General features: G+C 31.5%; 2 protein-coding genes across 6 annotated transcripts in view; both read left to right on the top strand.

Moving 5' to 3' along the window:
• The first annotated feature begins 71 nt into the window (after positions 1-71).
• LOC123268293 lies at positions 72-2820 on the top strand. Its single transcript, XM_044733244.1, has 2 exons — positions 72-1631; positions 2107-2820. The coding sequence occupies exon 1, from the start codon at positions 79-81 to the stop codon at positions 1558-1560; it is 1482 nt and encodes a 493-aa protein (XP_044589179.1). The 5' UTR covers positions 72-78; the 3' UTR covers positions 1561-1631; positions 2107-2820.
• Positions 2821-18849: 16029 nt separating this feature from the next.
• LOC123268271 (semaphorin-1A-like) overlaps positions 18850-20428 on the top strand; it is a 96339-nt gene continuing 94760 nt past the window's right edge. For 3 of the 5 annotated variants that reach the window (XM_044733217.1, XM_044733215.1, XM_044733216.1), the window contains exon 1: positions 18851-19642. The gene's annotated coding sequence lies outside the window, so the exon portion shown is untranslated. Of the gene's footprint in view, positions 19643-20428 lie in introns of all 5 variants that reach the window. The other 2 variants (XM_044733219.1, XM_044733218.1) reach the window with 1 other exon arrangement.

Here is a 20428-nt window from a genome sequence, read left to right as displayed (position 1 = left end):
GAAGACGACCAGACAAATTTAGATAAAGAGGAACACGACAAGTCCATTTCAAATTATCTAAACACAATAAGTCGGGCCATGTTACTCTGCGACGACGAGCCGTCTCCTGAATCAAGTGACGAGGTATTTTTTTTCTGTGAAGAGCAAGCAAATAATATTAATATTAACAATAAATGTGATGATTCTAAAGACTCTAAAGATAATAATAAAATAATAAACAACTCATACTCTAAAAGTTCATCGATTGATCAATCGGTTACCAAGGCTGATAATCAAGTTGTTATTATTAACAACAAACAAAAGGGTAGGAAAAATCCTAATCTGTTTAATCGCAAGAGAAATAACAAAAAGTCTCCAGATAATCAAGATTTTTCGAAGGCCAATTACTCGCTTAAAACAGAGGTCAATCCCGACGATAATCAAAATCTGAGCGAATTGAGCGAGTCAATCAGCACCAGCACCACCGACCTTGCAAATGCTTCAGAAAAGCAGAACGAAGCTACGCAGACCAGCCAGCCAGTGATGGTGAAGATCCACGTGGAGAATTGCTCTCAGTGTCCCGACAATTTAATCTCGCAAGAGGCGTCTCCAGTGGCTGGCAAAGACAATCTGTGCAAAGTTAAAAAAAAGACTGTAGCAGTTCAAGTTAATTTTAATTCTATAATTAACAATTCTGTCGCTGACTCGCATTGTTTGAAAATAAGCAAGGTACGGTGTTGCAACAAAGCGACTCAGCGTGTGCAGAGCTTGAACTGGGGAAACAAGTGCAATGACATTGGTGATAATGACATTAATTCATGGAGTGGCAAAAATATGAAGAACCAGTCGACAAATGCCGGATCAGGTGTAATTACCGGAGACAATAAGGTCAAATTACACGACAAAAGCAATTCGGTGGACAGAGCGTCGATAAAAAGCAAAAAATTCTCGAACGCTGTCAGCCCGCTGAAGCAGTTCAACCGCTCCTCGCTAACCATCGGCCCTGACAAGATAACTGTTAATCAAAACCTCAACTGCTACAATAACATCCGCCCGATTCCGAGCTACTCTAACAATCTGTCCAAGTACTCGCCGTGTGCCAGCAGACTGGCGGCCAGCTCCAAGATTCTAGGGAATACTTCTCCGACTGCTCTGAGTCCCGAGAGCCCTTTGCACGGCGCCAGGTCCAAAAGTCCCCGATTCGGGGACTCGCTTAGTCTCAGTGATAGCAACAGTCCCAAGGCTCGGCTGCCGCAGGAGAAAATGACTCTCCAGGCCAGTTTGTCATTGAACATTAATCAGCTTAAAAAGCCTTACTCGACACCGCGTAGTCGCAGCGTAGGTGATAGTTGCGTGACCTCGCCTACCAGTGAGGCAACTACGCTCAGATATTCACCCACTGGAACGGAAATTCTATCTCTCGATGAAATTGCACGGCAAAAACAACAGATTAAAATTCAGAAACACCATCACAGATCTAACAGTGTCTCCTTGTCCGCTCCAGACCTTAAAGCCTTGCACACCGACAGGCTCAGCATGCCAATTGATATTCGTAAGGCCAATCTTGAGACAAAGTGTTAATTGTTTTTCGGTTACTACTTTTTAATCTATCTACAAAGGTAGATTTATTATTAACTAGTATGTAAACTATTATTCATTGGGTAATTATTTATTAAGTCGGGTCCATACTAATTTTTTTTGGCCATATTTAGGTGAAAAATTAACATTTTTTTATTTCTTTTTATTCTGCTTGTTTTTATGATTATTGATATCTTTATGATCATTTATTTTATGATCATTTATGATTAAAAATATCGTGAAAGAAAATGTAATAAAGATTTCGATAGCTTTTTTAAAGTTTAAAAGTTGGAAAAAATTTTGGCTTACATTTTTTTGGATAAAATTTATATTTTATTTTTTTTTTGATATTTTTTTTTTTTTTTTTGAAAAGTACATAAAAAAATGAACCCTTTAAAAAAAAATTGAATATCACAATTTATAAATTTTTTTGAAAATTTGTTAAAATTGTGGCAATCGACTTTTTTTTTTAAATTGTTAATTTTTGTTAAAAAATTTCGTTCAAAAAAATGAAAATTAAAATAGTGGACCCCACTTGTAAATAATAACCATTAATTGATTGCAATATTGATGATACGAAAAATAGGAAATTTTCCAATGATTTTTTTATTTTGGAATTTAAAATTTTTTTATTGAGGATTAATAAAAGCTTGCCGGTTTTGGTATCATCAATATTGAGGGTATTTGAATTTTTTATTGAATAATAATTATTATTATATACAGTGAGCAGAGAAGCTGAAAATCGAATTAAAGATTTACAGAAAAATAAAATATAAATTGATAAGAAATATAATAAAACAAAAAAGTATTTTAAACCATTATTCAAGTTATAAAAATTCACATACCCGTGGTAAATATTAATATTACCGTAATACTAAAATAAAATATCGAATCAACGGCTTTATAAAATATCCTATTTGTGAGACTGCTTAAACGCATAAGTGTTGAATAATAACGTAATGTTTTTTCATGTCCACGGTATTTAATAATTGTATTATTATAAACGGGTGATTTGAAAGATTATTTGACGGAGATTTTTAAAATTGCTGCCAGTGCCAAAGGATTAAAATTATAAATTTTAAAAGTTTATTTTTTTTTATCATTGCTATAATTTTATAGACGGAAAATTATAATTGGATTTTATTGTCAGATTTTGGCGAGAAAGTTAATACTGCCCTACTTCTATTGTCGTGAATATTTCTTTAAAAACAATGAAGATTATCTTTTTAAGTAAATATTACATGTATGATTATATAGCTATTAACAAACATAAATATATAAATGAATATATTATATAAATCTAACTTATAAAATAAAATAATTAATTAGATAACGTACTTTTAAAATGGATAAACAATAATAATAATAATTATAATAATAATCCACCAAATAGCAAAAGAAAATGAAATATCTTCCACGTTAGATTTTAAAATATGATAATCAATTTGAGTATTAAATAAACGGTAATTAACAATGTACATTCGGTACAGTTGTGTGTCTTAAATAATAAAAAAAATATTAATAAACTTTTACACGATAATAATAATAATAATAAATAATAGCTAGGGACAATAGCATTGCCAAACGACTGTTTAATAAACAGCCGACTTTTATTAAAATTATAATAATAATAATTATTAAGTATGTGTAATATAAAATATATTGAAGGCGGCATTAAGTTTTAAATGAAAGAAATCCTGTTTAAAATGTAAATATAAATACACATACAAATATTTTTTTCTACTGACACTTAAAAAAAAATTTATTAAATTTAGTGTAAAAAATTTATTGATAAAAAAAAAAGGTTTATTAAAAAAATGTCAACTCTCCAATATTTTTTACTTTCGCACTGGAATATTTAATAATAATAATAATAATAATAATAATAATAATAATTGTTGTAATTAAAAATGAAAAATTGAAAAACGTACAATTCGTGTTAATAAAAACTATTTTTAAATTTTTCTCACCGTCACTGAGTAACCGATGATTAATTGATTAGCCAATCGATGGTTTTGTAGCTGTTGGAAATATTTAATACTCTTTTTTGAATTTTATTTCGCTTGCAGGTATAATTTAATTTTTTGTCAGCTTTCAATTAACGTTAGAATAAATAATAAAATAATTTGTGATTAAAATTAAAAATCAGGGGCTGAGTTTCGCCGATCCACTGATAAAGTTAGTTATTTAAATATAACGAATAATTATTTGTTATTAATTATTGTAAACATGTGGCATGTACTTAAGTCACTCCTGTACGAGGTAATGAGATTAAAGCTAAATTTAAATATTAAGTGATAATAATCATTTTATTTTATTAGTGGGTTTAATTTAAAAGAAATATGTGCATTTTATTGTTAAAAGATTGTAATTATTATTACTATTATTAATAAGTAAGGACTGTATAAAGTCATCTTATTTTTTTTTTAAGAATTGTTGATTGAAAACTGGAATTAAATCATTTATAAAAATTGATTAATCATAGATAATTAAAATTAATAATTAATAACTTCATTCCACTGTCTCCTTTCTAACTGTGGTAATTATTTTAAGAATTTATTATTTTGATTTAATAAATAATTAAATATTTGAGTAGTAAGTTAATAAGGAGCATTCAATAACAAATTTATTAATAATTTGGATAATAATAAATTTAAATTTGTTTTATTATTTTTATTATTAAAATTAACTGATGTTTAATAATTTTTTTATTAATTAAATTAAAACTAAAATATTTTTAAGAAATTGCACTTATAATTATTTTTTTTTTTTTTTTCAATAATTTTTTAATAAAATAAATTATTAAAAATTTGTTTTATTAAAAAATTTATCAAAGAAAAAAACAATTTTTTTTTCATTTGAAAAAAACTTTAAAAATTATAAATTTAATTTTTAAAATATTTTTTTAGTTCTAATTTATTAAAACAAATTATTAAACTTCGGATAACTTTAGTATGATATTTAATTTTCATAAAATAATTCTGTAAATTTAAAAAAATGTACCTATAAATTTATTAATAAACCATTGGATAAAATAATTTAATTAATTAACTTACAAATGATAGGGATTTACGATATGTCATACAGATAAATATAAATATTAATAGTTGTAAATATTAACAAACGAGTGGACGTTATTACATTGTTTAATAATAATAATGAATACTTTAGGCAATAAGATATATTATGTATATGAAACACGCTCAGTACCAATCGTAATGAAAATTCATTATAGCAATGTTGATGTGCATATTATATATCAATTGTATATGTATTTTATATATGTATACATACCGTGCATCCAATTGTTTGCATATACATTTAATTAAATTTAAATATTAGTTGGTTAAAATGAATACGTGTAAACATTTTGAAAAATAATAGATAATATTTAACAAGAATTAATTAATTAATTAATTAATTAATTAATTATTAATTAATTGAATAGCGTGAGACATTCTCATGTAATTAAACTCTGATAATTTTTCACTGTTTTTTTAACAATGAATGGTTTGCATTTGGAATAATTATCAATGCAACAATAATAATAATTAATTAGTATTTAATGTTAATAATAATTATAAACAATAATCAACTAAAATTAATAACGAAAAATACTGATAATTATGCATTTATTATAATATGATAAATTTGTTGATAAATCAAACGTTTTTTGTAATAATTATTATTTTAAATTGATAAGAAAAAACTTCCTTTAATGTTATTGACTACACAAAAAGTGTTGTAGACTAAGTATGACTCTCAAATAATTAGAACATCCTGAATCGTTAATTATGTAATTAATTCAATGTGAATAACATATATTATAAGCACAATATATATGGAAAATTCTTTTTATTTTGTTTAACCTTGTATATTTTTATTTCTAATGTTAAAAATAATTCAAGCATTTAGACTGCATTCGAAAATACTCTATTTCTAGATACATAATTAAAAAATGACTTTGTATCTTGAGAACTATTGACATTTTTAAAGATATAAGCTCATCCCGATTTAACACTCATTGAGACCTTTCATTTGAGTACCCACATCAATTTTTCATATATTTTATGTATTTATATATATATATTATATATATGTATATATGAAAAATATATCAAAAATGCATGTGGGTACTTAAATAAAAGCTCTTGATGAGTGTAACATCGGGATGATCTTATATCTTTAAAAATGTCAATAATTAAGAAATGACCTTGTAACTTGAGAACTATTGACATTTTTAATGATATAAGCTCATCCCGATGTTACACTCATCGAGACCTTTCATTTGAGTACCCACATCAATTTTTCATATATTTATATATATTATATATATGTATATATAAAAAATATATGAAAATGCATGTGGGTACTCAAATGAAAGGTCTTGATGAGTGTAACATCAGGATAAGCTTATATCTTTAAAAATGTCAATAGTTAAAAAAATACAATGCAATTTAACAAAAGTCATTATTTAATAAAGCAAAATTTTATTTATTTATAGTTCACAAGTCACGGCAGTCACATAGTGCCAATTTTTATAAATAATACTTAAACTGAAACTTTTAGAAATTTTTCAACAAATAAATCATTGCAATAAAAATTTATTTAGAAAATTACAACTATTAGAAGATTTAAAAAATTATAAATAAAAATCATTTTTTGTACTTAAAAAAAAATAAAAAAATAATATTTAGCGCCAAAATCTAAGACGAGACTTAGAGCTTACTTTCTTGGTCGCCAGAGGCGCTGAAACTAGTTTAATTTTCTGCCGCGAAATAAATTTAAAAATTTTTGTTTCCTTTCTTGGCCGTTAGAGGCGCTAAATTTATTAATTTGCTGCTGCTGCTCGTAAATTATTTTGGATCTTACTCAAAAAGTGAAAATTTAACAAACATAATCAAAAAAATAAATAATAAAGTAATTAGTGTGACGAGAATAAAGTTGCGGGTGGTATTAAAATAAAAAAGTCTCATTAATTTAAGTTATAATTCCGTTATAATGTAGAGTGTATTTAGTGAGGTATTTTTTGTTTAACCCGGCGGAAAATAAGTTTTTATGAAATGTAAAACTAGAGCCAGTGAATTAAATGAGATTTACATCATTACGCAGTAAACCAAGTCGAACCGAGTCGAGTGACTTTTACAATAAAAAAGTTGAATAATGCTGGTTGAAAGGGGCCATGACATTTATACATTTACATGTGTATACATATAGATACAGGTGAGTTTATTTTTACTTTTATTTACTTAATCCTCACTCTTTTACTGCCGAAATAAAATAGCATATGTAGCACACTGGTGTTGTTGGTAGTACATGCTACCAAACGCAATACTTGCATTAATTAAACAACCTGGTGTTTACTCGAAAGAGAAAAAATCTCTATCAGCATCAGCTAGTCCATTTATTCGATTTTAAAAACACCGACTAGACGGATAGGATAGACAGGATCGGACTTTCTGCTATGCGTAGTTGGTTTATATCCCAGCTAACTTATAATCGAGTCATGAGCCAAATGACATTATGGCCAACCAGCTATACTGCTCGGGTAACTTTAAACTTTCATCCCTCTCAGTATTAGCCATAATGTAGAGGCACAACAAACCTGGATCTAGAAAATGAGAGTAGGTGTAATCACCGAATTTACCTTGTTTCAAAGTCGCACAATTTTGTTAACGTTTATCCATTTATACTTTGTTGTTTTTATCATTAGCATTGATATTTTTTAATTATAATTTTACTAGAGACTTTAATACTAGAAATTAGATGACACTAAAGTTGACAGACATTAGAAAATTTTTTTTCAAATTTTATAAAAATTTCAACAGAAAAATTCAATAAAAATTTTAAGAAAAAAATGTAATAAAAATTTTATTAAAAAAATTTCAAACGTAAAAATTTAGAAAAAATTACGAGTGAAAATTTTTAAAAGCCTTTTTAATATTCTAATTTTTTTGTTATAAGAAAAAAAAATCAACAATTGTAAGGTAACTTCAGTATCGTTAAATTAGTTGCTTTTAGTTGAAAAAAAAAAAAATTTATATTCAATCAAATTAAAATTTAAGATGAAGGGACGAAAAAAACCAAATTTTTTATTAAATATTAAAGATAAGAATACATTAAAAATATTTTTTACCATAAAATTAAAATAAAAAATTAATTTTTCAATTTTTAAATCCTCAATCCTCAATAAATTAAATTTAAATAAATTTTACTCTACAAAACAATGGAACTCTTGAACAAGATATTTTAATCAATAAAATATTTGTTTATCGCTGTATCAAACGCTGACACAAAAGTATCAGGAAGGATATGACACAATTTGAATATCAACTTGGTGTATGTGACATCGCATCGATAACCAGTTAAATTGAGAATGAAGTTCTCTCGTATGATGGTTCAGTGCAATAAGCACACACACAGACCAATATCCGTACCGGATACCGTAGGAAATGTGTTTAGACATAGGACACAATAATTAGTACACGGTACGACTTCTGGATCGATCAAATATGTGTCTATGTGTCTATATGTGTCACAGCTGACCAGAAACCAACTTGATTGAGACCTGTTGCCATTAACTGTATATCAGTGACATCACATATTCAATTCACATACTCACACATGAATAGCGAGATATATGCATACTTAGATATGAAGCGTGCATTAATCAAGGCGCATGAAATCCATATTGCCTACTCCATCTCAAAGTGAATCGTGTAATTTAATTATGCTTATACAGTAGATTGTATGCTGAGTAAATATATGCACGTATACATATATACCGTGCATTAGTATTAGCATTAATGGTCTATACTCTATTGCCATATTATATGAGCAAACCGGAGTAGTATGAGTCGAGCGTGTGCTCCAGTTACAAAAAATAATGCTTACGATAATGTAGCCCTCATCCAATCCAATTTCCGGATTCCCGCGATGATAAGTACCAGGTTGCGTGCCACCAGCCACCAGCCACCAGATTGCAGGCAAATCCATATTTCTTCATGCAAGAACAAAGATTGTAAAAAGTAATCCTAGAGCATACCAACAACTAAAATAATATAATCCGTTCGGACAATTTACCTCTTTGTTCTTCTTACCGTGGATTATCCACCTTCTCCTTTCCCCTCGGTCTTGCTCCAAATTACTAGACGTTCCCTATTATCATCCGACACACACACACACACACACATGCAGCAAACAGTAGTTTGTTTGTGCACCAGTACCTGTCTGTGCTTCTACAGAGAAACAATAATTTCACTTTTTAAGTTAAACACGACAATGAATCGAGTGATGTGGATGTATGATGGATAATAAGCCAATCTTCCATCGGATGGTTTGTAATCGCAATCGCACTAAGATTACTTCATGGACTATAAGTTTTGCGGGGTTGCGTGATGGCGCAACTCGATTTTGGCTCATCCAGTTCCTCTACTTTAGCAACAATTGTAACTATAAGTATAACTATAACCATAACTAAAACTACTAACGAACGGATACTCATACTTGGAGCCGGTAGAAAGGGATACTTCCAGAGTAAAACGACAAAGAGAAAGACAGGATAGTAGGTATAACTTTGAAACCGCCGTCTCCTCGGCTGGCTGGCTGGCTGGCTGGTTGGCTGGCTGGCATTGGATCCTATCCGTTTTCCATTGATTCTGTGCTACCAGCGTGAATCAAACCGCATCCTCAAATTAAACGATTCTCTACTATGTCTGTCTATATTTTCCGAACTCTCTACTGTTGGATTAACTATTAAAGTCTATTATCATTTGTTAAACCCAACCGGCATGCTGGATGCTGGGTACCATTATACCTTACATTGTACACCATACGTGAGGTACATACTGGTTACTATTATACCTGGCAGGTTGCTGAGCAAGTGCAGTCTAAATTACTCACCTGAGCTATCATTACACTGTATAAAACAGCAACGAGGCTCTACTCAAGTAATTAACGAGCTAAAATATATAACCTGGGTCAGTATAGGTGTACCTAAGTACGATCGGGAAAAACAAGACCGACAGCAGAGTACAAGTTCGATTTAAGAAAGGAATAGATGTGAAGAAGGAGAGAAGGAGAAGCTTAGATGTGTTGGAGAGTTGTTTCAAGGAGCAGAGGCTGAGGCTTCGTCAGCTCACCTGCGTTCCCGCTCCCGTGAAACCTGATGCAGACGGTAAAAATGGAAACAGGTTACACAGCACCACCCGTCCCGGTGTGTCGGCTAGAACTTCTCCCTATCTTTATTTTATAATATAATATAATACACACACATAAAAGGATAATACACTTTCAAGGTCCGTCTTTTCTTCTTATATTTTATTTGCTTTGGTTTTCAGTGTCCGTTGTCTATGTTGATGTCGTTTCGCAGAATGTCGCCGATTCCGAGAAAACGTCCAGCTGTATAATCCCGCGATCGCTGTTTTATATTATATTATATTATATTATATTATTGTATATCGAATAGAAAACCCATCCCTGTTTATTTCTTCACATTCACGATAACAACTTCCGAGACTATTTTATTGCCGGGGATTTTTTTCATTTCTCCATTTGTCCTCCTAATAATATCCTTATTATAATATTTATTTTATTATTTTGGTAAATAAATTTTAGTCTTGTTTGATTGTAATTTTTTAAAATAACTTTTTATTGATTAAATATTTTTTAAAAATTAATTTTGATTAACGAGGTGCGGTATTGAATAACATGATTGAAATTTAAAATATTTCGTGATCATTTACACCAGCAATTATAACGAACGATATATGAATCGAAAATGCTGATGATTATTCACAAAAACTAACAATGTGCTGATCAATATTAACAATTTTACATGTCCCAATTATTATCTTTGTTTTTAAATCCATTGTATTGTTTTCAATTTATAAAATTTTTAAATTCACTTCACTTGGTTGTAATATTTTTACAAACTCAATGTTTATTTTTTTCTCCCAACACATTTGTCATCCAGAAAGGAGAAAAAAATAATTTCATAAGCAAACTAAAATAATTTATTTTCCATCTCAAACTTAATATTTTTTTATCTGCATTGTCATCCTGGTCTCGGTCCTCTCGACAGTGTTGAGCAAAAAAAGTGAGCATTCGAAGCTGATGGCGTAAGCGTTCAGCAAAATGCATCAGTAGCCGGAGTGTATTTGCCGCGACGCGGTTCCGCAAGGCTCAACTTTAAAGTCCCTTGATAATGTTTACTATTCTTACAACTTTCCCTCTTTTTTTCTTTATTTCTTCTTCTTAATAAATAAAGAGCAAAAGAGAGTAAGCGAAATAAGAGATCTTTTATTGCACCCAGAGCTATTATATACAAAATTGTTGAAGTAAGACGAACGGAGGACACGCGCGACAAAACTTACTACTTTAATTATAATTCAAACTACTGCACAAGTACAATATTATATTAAATCTCCATATATATATATATATATAATTTAAAATTTATAAAGCAGTATCGTTACGGCAAATTGTCAACATTGATCATTTTCTCGTTTCTCAACTCAAACCCTTTTCTTAAACAATAATAAAATTAATTAATAACTACAAGGTATAAGCTACAAAACTCATTGTCGAGAATTACCCTTATAAAAAAGTAAACCGCCATCGAGATGATATTTATATTTCAAAAGTAATTTCCTCGCGGTAAAGAGAAAACAAAAGACTTGTTGAGTTGATATTGCTGTTCGAGTGAAAGACACTTACTCTCTGCTGAGTTGTTCAGTTCCTCCAGCAATGCTGGTATTGCTTATATACACGACAACTCGCTAATTACTTGTAACCGCTTTACTGCTAAAGTTTTACACACACATATTCATCCATCCATACCTCCTACCCCTGTAACAACCAACGAGTAACATGTAACATGTAAAATGTAAAATGTACTGGTGTTTGATATTCCTTTACTTAACAGTTGGCCCCCATGTGAATTCGCGTGTCTCACCGCTCGGCGTCTAACCAACATAACAGAAACAACCCAGATTTATGATCTAGCTGCAGAGCAATACACTATGGTTGATATATTTACCTAGACACTGCGTAGGTATTATATACATATAATATTATTACACAGACTGGCGTATGTATCCTCACACATGGGGAGTGTGTAGAATGGGTGAACTTGCCGCCGGGGGCGCGAGTAATATTGTGTTGGCGATGATGAGGCAACGTCGACAACGGAGGGAGGCGATAGCTCTTATCGTTCACCGACGTATCGCCACGCCCTCGGCGTTATAGCGTCACGCAGTCTGCAATAACGCTGGCTTTAATATATACGATATACGATATACGATATACGATATACGAGTTTAGTTTGTTCTCAATCCAATACAAATCAACTCAACTCTCTACTGTACTGTACTATACGTCATAAATGTAATGTACTCATATCCTATCCTCCTATCCTGTCCCTTTACTTCTACTCTGGTCCAAACTCTACTCACCAGACTAACGACCAACGACTAACGATTTACGTATACGACATTAGCTAGTTCTACCTACATACGTGCCCAATCACGTGTGCAGCTTGTATTATGTTAGTTTAGTTGTACTCCAGCTCCCAGTACATGCAATGTTCCAAGAAAAGTACCCTCGCGACTAGATATAATATATAATATACAATATACAATGTACAATATACAATGCATAAGCTGCACCGAGACAATTTCTCTACTGGTTGACGCACTCTATACGTTGGTACTTTGTACTCCGTATAGTATGCAGTGCTTAGTGCATAGGAATACAGGAATATATATCTAAGTATCGGGACAAAGTCACTGAACATTATTCCATTGGCTGCACATGCATTCTACACACTAGATGCTACATATGCTATCATATCGCAGTTTAATGTACAATATATAATATATAATAGAATTTGAAACGTCGTATCGGCAGTAGTCAGTTGAGTATAGAATAGTAGTGCAGAATATATACTGCTAAGCTAAGCCGAGCAGAGGCAGAGTCGCGATCGCACATCGGTAGTTTGTATTCGCACATGACCACCAGCATACGTGAGCAACCAGTGGCATAGGATCTTCTTCTTCTTCTTCTTCTTCTTGTTCTTCTTCTTCTTCTTCTATAGAACATATTCAATGTACAACTATTCCGCTCATATAATCCTGTATACAACTCTATAACTCTATACATATCAATTTAGTATGTGTACATATATTTAAGCATACGTGCCTTGATACTCGTTATTTACTATCAACCTAGCATCTCAATCATCAATATTAAACTTGTCGAGTTTTTTCCCTCATTATTATTATCCTCGACTCTTTTTTTTTCTTCTTTTTTTCATTATTTTATTTTCTTAACTGCTAAAGTAAGAGTAAGAACGTACGGTTAGCTACGGAGATTAACATACGGATAACGCGAAATTCCTAGAATTAATTTTTTTAAAATTACAAGTCATTTATTATTGTAATTTTTTCCTTGAGAGAAATGTCAGTTTTATTTTTAAAATATTAAAATAGGTATTATGGCCATTTGGTGATACTGATAAATACTCTGGGGCTTCGTGTATAATGTATAATTATAATTATAATGATTCTATTCCAGTAACTGGAAAGTATGAATTTAAGTAAGAGAAAGCAGAGATATTAATTCGAACAGAGAGAAAGTAAAAAATCTGGATTAATATAATATAATGCAATAATTTATCTTATCAGTGGGTATATATATTGTATATCGTACGGTATGTTAGACGATCTTGTGATATGTATTGGTCTTTGCTTGTAAAACACGCTGGTGGCACGTCGTGATTATTTAAAATGTCGCGTGTCCATCGCACGATATAACTAAATATATACGTTACTTTTAACGTTATTATATGATTATCATTTTGTGGAATGGGGTGTACCTCTGTACTTAAATTATTTGGTTAACAAGCCTGTTGATGATTTTATTTTATTTTATTTTTTTTAGCACTATATCCAAATGCGAAATACGTGCATATATTATCGGGGAATGTAATTGTGCTGGGTACATATATGTAGAACAAATATAGCGATTTTACAAGTGAGGGCAGTATGCTGTTGCTGTATCGCGTGTCACGCACCCTTCCGTTTATTGTCGCGTGAAACATACACGAGGAGAGGAGAGGGAGAAGAGAAGAGAAGCTGACAGCATCACGCTTCAACCCTTCCCTTCTATTCCCCCTTTGCTGTTCTCAACATCGACATATACATGTGATCTATCACATCTGTGGAAATGTGTGAGTCTCTGTAGTCGCATAAATCTGAAATGTGCTGCCAGTAGTCATTGCAGATTTGGACCAATCGCGTTCACGTATGCCCAATACAAAATACAACATTTCTCACAGACTCGTGGCGCAATCATCCGATAATCCATGTATAAATGTATGCATAGTAGCAGCATACATCTACCAGCAGAGAGAAGGGAACAGCTAAAAGCTAAAACAAAGCGTATAGATATTCATAGATAGAAACCTCGGGTATTATCACGTTTGTATTTATATTACACCTTATCTTGCGATAGAATGTCCACATGCTAATTCGCCATGTGGAAAACCCGTTTAATTCATTCACTCATTCACTCTCAATAAATATTATCGACATATATTATCTATTGCCAAATACCGTTTATTTAATACTTTTTGAATTCCATTTAATGAGGTCGATATATACAATTCAACATATATACTTTTTATTATTTTTATCTTTTTGCTTTTTAACAATATTAATTATTTTTATTTACTATAAATGGATTTAATATATAATTAACGTATATTTGCTCGCTGATTAGTCATTAGTTGAATAAATTTTTTGTAACACGTGCTCGAAAAATAATACGCAATTATATAATTTGCCACTAGTTCGGTAAAACACTGTTTCGCAAAACAAGTTTGTGAGATATCTCGGCGAAATGTCGCCAGAGGGCATTTTAAATTATTTTTGACATGTCACTAGCTAGTGTGATTTTATAAATTAAATTGTGACTTTTATTTGTGTAACACTTTTATTTGTATAAAAAAAAGAATACGAATAAGCATTATTCTTTGAATGAAAAAGTTGGGGATGAAGCTAAGCCTAAGCTGTATACACTTTTTATTAAATGAAAAAAGACAAATCACTTTGTATTATTAACAGGAGAGTGGACTGTAACCTGTTGAAAAATATTTCGTAAGCAGGTTAACAGTGCCATCTTTTGAAAAGAAGGCCAAAGAGATCCATTGAATTCGGTCAATTTATTGTAATTTAAACTCTGCGCTGTCACAATAGTCAACCTTTAATTTTTGGATAGTCACGTTTTCATTAATCATCAGTCACCGGAAAAAATTGATGGTTTTCCTCCGACTATAGTGTCAAGGATTTCCTGTGAGAATTATTTTTTACATCAACAATTTATGTTAAGAATGCTGGTCGATTTTTCGGTATAAATAAATATTTTACACCACTTAATGTAAATTGGCTTTTTTAGGAAAACTAATTTCAAAATTTAGTGCACATTTTTAATGATTTCACATTTTAAATTTATTGAGATTAAATTTACCTTAAAAAAAAAAACAACTTCAAGCAATTATATTATTCAATAATAATTTAGACAGTAAAACTTTGAATTAACCACGAAATTAAAGCTGTTATCAAAATATAAATAGTCTATTTTTCCGTCGGTGAAACAATCTAAGCGAAATATTATAAATAGAATTAACTATTAAATAAACAGGTGATTCTGAATACCGTAGCAAGTAGTCAACCAGAATACCTGCTAATTAAACGTTGAATAAACTTTTTATAAACAACCGAGGACTCGTCAGACTCTCAGCGTAGAAAACAATTAAACTGCTGCATTATAAAACATAAAATCAGCAAGTATTTAACAAGCACCGTATACCGTATATACATCATACGAAACATTACAGTGACTGTTGTTATTGCACAAGTGCCGTAATGGCGACGACCTCTTTAAAATTCTCTTAAACTTATTATAAACTGCAGACTAGTAAATCAAAATGTTGTATACCTGCACCTCCACTACCTATACTTTATATACTTTCAACTAGTCTCACTTAAAAATCTTCCCATCCTATAACAACAACAAAGAATATCAAATTAATTATGCGGTAGTTCCATGTAGAATTAGCACGGAAAATTATGCATTGAATGCTAATTGACTCGCTTGGGAATCAACCCGAGTTTCGCCTAACCATCACCATCATCATCACCACCATCATCATAGTGATGGAGCTCCTCCCTCGCGCTCACCCTTCAAATGTACACACATACAGTATTATTATTATTATTATTATTATATATATATATATATATACTTGGGATTCGCTACTGTTCACTGTCGAGAGGGTTGCGTATATTTAACATCTCGTCAGTGTACACGTACGTAATATTGCTATCCAGGACTGCAGAGTGTACATCTCTCTCATTTACATATGCCATGTGTAACAATACCTCTCACTCATCAGAGAATGCCAACCAAAGTACGGTATCTAGTATCGCCGACGGAATAGCGTATTAGTAGTGGATAGAAGCGTGTACGCTGCATGACGTACAAAGAGTGCATGTTGAGCGTGCCAGTTGTTATGTAGCTGAGGTGGAGGCGGGCTCAGATCACCCTCTACCTCTTATTCTACCTCTCCTTCCATACTATTTATATATGTATTTATATTAGTAAAGACCCTCCGAGCTAAGTGCACCATATAATAGCGGGTGGTTTTATCCAGGAAGCTGATACTCGCGTGTGATGATAACCGGGCGTGCTATACTACAACCATTACTATTACTATTACTATTATCCCTCATATGTAATTTAACCAACATTGTTAATGTTGTCTTGGTAATATTACGCGGTGAAGTTTGCATTGGTTTATCGTAATTATCCTTCTATTGGATTAGCGGTGGTATTAGTGTTACTATTGGTATTAGTATTAGTATTAGTAATCATGATAGTGGGATGTCCGCGGTGACTGGAGCACGTGACATGCCATGGCACCTAACAGTTGCTATTCTATACTATACCTACTAGCTATTCCGTAGAATCAAAGAGACTGCAGGGCACGTAGTTAAAGTTACAGAGTTAAAGTTAATGTATTATCCTACTATACAGGTGTACTTATACTGTGTACAGTAATAGTGTGCGAATACATGACACGACCGAGACGGAAGTATCCTCGATGGAATAGAGCTTTCTCGACAATTGTACCGATTCGTTATCGGCGACACGTGGGATACCCACGGTATTATGCAAGCTTTGTTATGTCTTCTGGCTACAATGATAAACATATGTTAATGATGTTTATCTTTAGTATTTCTTTTTATGGAACGTATGTTGCTTTTTTCACAAGCTATTAACTTTTAATTACTGTCGTTTCGGGGTTGTTATCCGGTTGAAATTGAAAAATTCTTTTTTTTTGGAGTAATTAAGTTGTAAAATGGAAAATTTATTGAGAAGTTAATTAGTTTTTTTTAATAATTAAATTTCGGATATAATTTTAAAGATATTGAAAAATTTAATACAAAAATGACTAAATGTCCTATTTAATCAGTAAATTAATATAAATATTAATATAAATCCCACTTGTTACTTATGTAAATAAAGCCAAGGATCTGCGTAGTGTTTATAAATATAAATTAATATGTAGAGCGTATTAGTATGTAGGTTTGAAATATATAGGTTGAACGTGATTTAGAATTCAAGTCAATCTGGCTGTGTACCACACAGTAATTGCTTAGTTGGTTGGTGCTTGATCCGAAGGACAACAGCAGAAGCAGCAGCAGCAGCAGAGCAGCAGTCAGCGGAGCGACCGGGTGGTCAAATTACGCGATGTCACGTTGAGAATCTTGTCTAAGACGTGGTATTACCCAAAATTGCAATCCCAGAGCGTGACGGAGCTGATAGTAGCTGTGTCTCCACAATAACTCAAGACCAAGACTTTACCTACCTGCCTGTCTCCTTCATCTCGACTTCTCCACCCTCCTCACCTCCCGCCCAGTCGTCGCCTTTCACTCGCGGTCCTATTTTTTTCTCATTGCTGTCTCAACTACAGAACTATCTGGCTTCCATTTGCCTCACCGGCTCACCAGCGGAATAATAGGACCAGTCTGAAAAAACATCAGCTACAATCATCATAATAACTACTACCAGGATCTAAAAAAAATTGTTTTTGTTATTATGTCTATATATATATATACATAAATAAAAAAAGTAACATGGCGACCAGTTCGGGCTAAACGGAGAATAAGTATCGAGAAGAAATAAAACGGCTTACAGAGTGTAAGGCCCGCCCCCACTCCGCGGACAACAATCAGGCCCAGTCCCCCCTTCCACTTCGGGCCTGCGTAAGTCCCGCGGCTAATCCACTGGATAGGATGGGGACTTGTATACTTACGCTCAAGGTTCGAGCTGACTAAAAAACAAACTTTATACTCTATACTCTACAGCACTCTATACTTTGTACTCTACTCCATACTCGGTTCTCTACACACTGTGATACGGGATAAGTTTTAATGGAAGATAATGAAATTTTAATAAAATCTCTTTAATTACAGAGACTTCAGAGCGGAGTGTAATTAAAAAATTTAAGCAATTTCTTTCTGACGGGTTCATTTAGAATTTTTAATTTTTTTTTTTAATAAAAGTTAGATTTAACAAAAAAGCATTTATTTTTTTTTAATTTCATTTTGAAATTTTTTATTTATTTAATAAATAATTAGGCGATGTTGAGCAATGATTTAAATTGAGTAATTCTTGATAATTTTTTATTAATTTACTCAATTTTTAAATAATAACAAACGATATCAATGTTAAGTAATAATAAATTTTTTTTTCTATTCGCGTTTTAAATAAATTTATGAATAATTATCTTAAATATTTTTTTTAAATGAAATAATTTGAATTAAAAAAAAAATCCGCGTAAAATTATAAAATTTTTTCGCTCCAAAAAATGCGATAAATTTGAATAAATTAGAAATCAATTATCTCCATACGATAAACAGTTAATTACAGCGAAATTTAATTAAAGGACTCGAGGCAATTGCCTCCAAATACAAGTCTCATGTTACCCATTAAATATTAGCAACAATCACAAGGACAATAATTAAATAACAATAAGAAGATAAGACTAAGACGGTTTAAGAAGTTAAAGAATAAGAACGCACTGTTGATGTTTATAAGCCGATGTAGTTGACGATGTCGAGCTTTGCCAGCTATCCAGAGAGGGAGTAGTTCGCCGCAGGCTCGGGGGGCGCGGAGAAAGGGCCGAGGACGCTCGTCGGTCGTCGCGTTGCTGCTGGCCCGCTCCTGCTGCCGCTGAGTACGCTTCTCAGTTGCGACTTAACCGCCGCGCGCGTTGTTTTCGTTGAAAGTGCCGGCGTTCTACCGGCGGTTTCTGACGTTTAGATCGCGAGACTTGTTTGTTAATTATTTAGTGCAAGTAATAAACAAAAAAAAAAAAAAAATAAAAAGTACACAAAATTCTACACTCTGTTATTGTTTTGGACAAATTTTATCCCCCGCCATACTTGTGTTTTTATTTATTTGCAAAGACGCTGGAGAATTAAAATTAAAATTAAAAACGGAGTAAAAAAAGTGAAACGCGTGCCTGCAGCTACAAGTGTGACCAGTTGTTTCTGTTTGAGTTATTTTTTTGGTTAATACTTTTACTTTTTAAATGTAAAATAATAAAAAAAAAAAAAAAGTTGTTTTGGAATTTTGAGTTTTAAGTTTGGAGTTTCGAGTGCCAGATTGTGCCAAGTACAGTTAGATTTTGATTTACCATTCAATATAATAATTGTTATTGTTTTTTATCAAGAGGAAAAGTAATTATAATTATAAGCAGCAGCATTGTTGTGAGTACCCAGTTGGTTGTCAAAAGTTGTTGTAAGTTAGTGCTGAGAACGACAGAGTTTAGTTAGTTCGGGTTTTGAGTGGCCGATGTTGGCGCGACAACGACAAACGAGTGAGCCGTTTATTCGTATTCGGGAATAGTCGTGTGGTGGCTCTGGTGACGCTTTTAAGTTTTGTATTTTAATAATAAAACACGCCGACAGAACGGGGGTGATCGACCTGCTTGATTGGCTTATCATTTTCATTTTCGGTAAGTTATTATTATGAAAATAATAAATACTGTACGCGCAATGGATCAATGTTAAGAATAAACCGTACGCGAACATATAATGCTGAAAAGTCGATAACTTATAAAAGGCTTTCAGTGGTACAATAGTTTGCCAAATAAGATTAAAGAAGAAAGAACATTAGAAAAATTTAAAAGATCGCTAAAAACTTATATTAAATCGAGTAATTAATTGTAATTTAAGTAGAGCTGTAATATGTATGAAATGTAAATTATTAATTGTCAAAAAATAGCTGAATGCTAAAAATGAATGAATAAACTTATTATTATTATTATTATTATTATTATTATAAAAAAATATTTTTTAAAAATTTCTACATTTCAAATTTCTTCTTTTAATAAAATTTTCCGATGTTGACTAATTTAATTTTAATCTATTTCGTGAACTATTGACATTTTTAAAGATATAAGCTCATCCTGATGTTACACTCATCAAGACCTTTCATTTGAATACCCACATCAATTTTTCATATATTTCATATATTTATATATATTATATATATGTATATATGAAAAATATATGAAAAATGCATGTGGGTACTCAAATGAAAGCTCTTGATGAGTGTAACATCGAGATAAGCTTATATCTTCAAAAACGTCCATAGTTAACAAAGTACAGAGCAATTTAACAAAAGTCATTATTTAATAAAGCAAAATTTTATTTATTTATAGTTCACAAGTCACAAGGTTGTTAGTTTATAATTATTATTATTCTAATTTCATCCCTCATTTTTATTCATTCATATATAT

Source organism: Cotesia glomerata, linkage group LG7 (assembly GCF_020080835.1).
Source record: "Cotesia glomerata isolate CgM1 linkage group LG7, MPM_Cglom_v2.3, whole genome shotgun sequence".
Lineage (NCBI taxonomy): Eukaryota > Metazoa > Arthropoda > Insecta > Hymenoptera > Braconidae > Cotesia > Cotesia glomerata.
The sequence above is the reverse complement of the archived record's forward strand: the minus strand, read 5'-3'. Positions and strand labels throughout refer to the sequence as shown.

What these genes read in the sequence shown, in the direction of transcription:
- LOC123268293 (XM_044733244.1), top strand. Translation starts at nt 79, where the DNA reads ATGTTACTCTGCGACGACGAGCCGTCTCCTGAATCAAGTGACGAGGTA.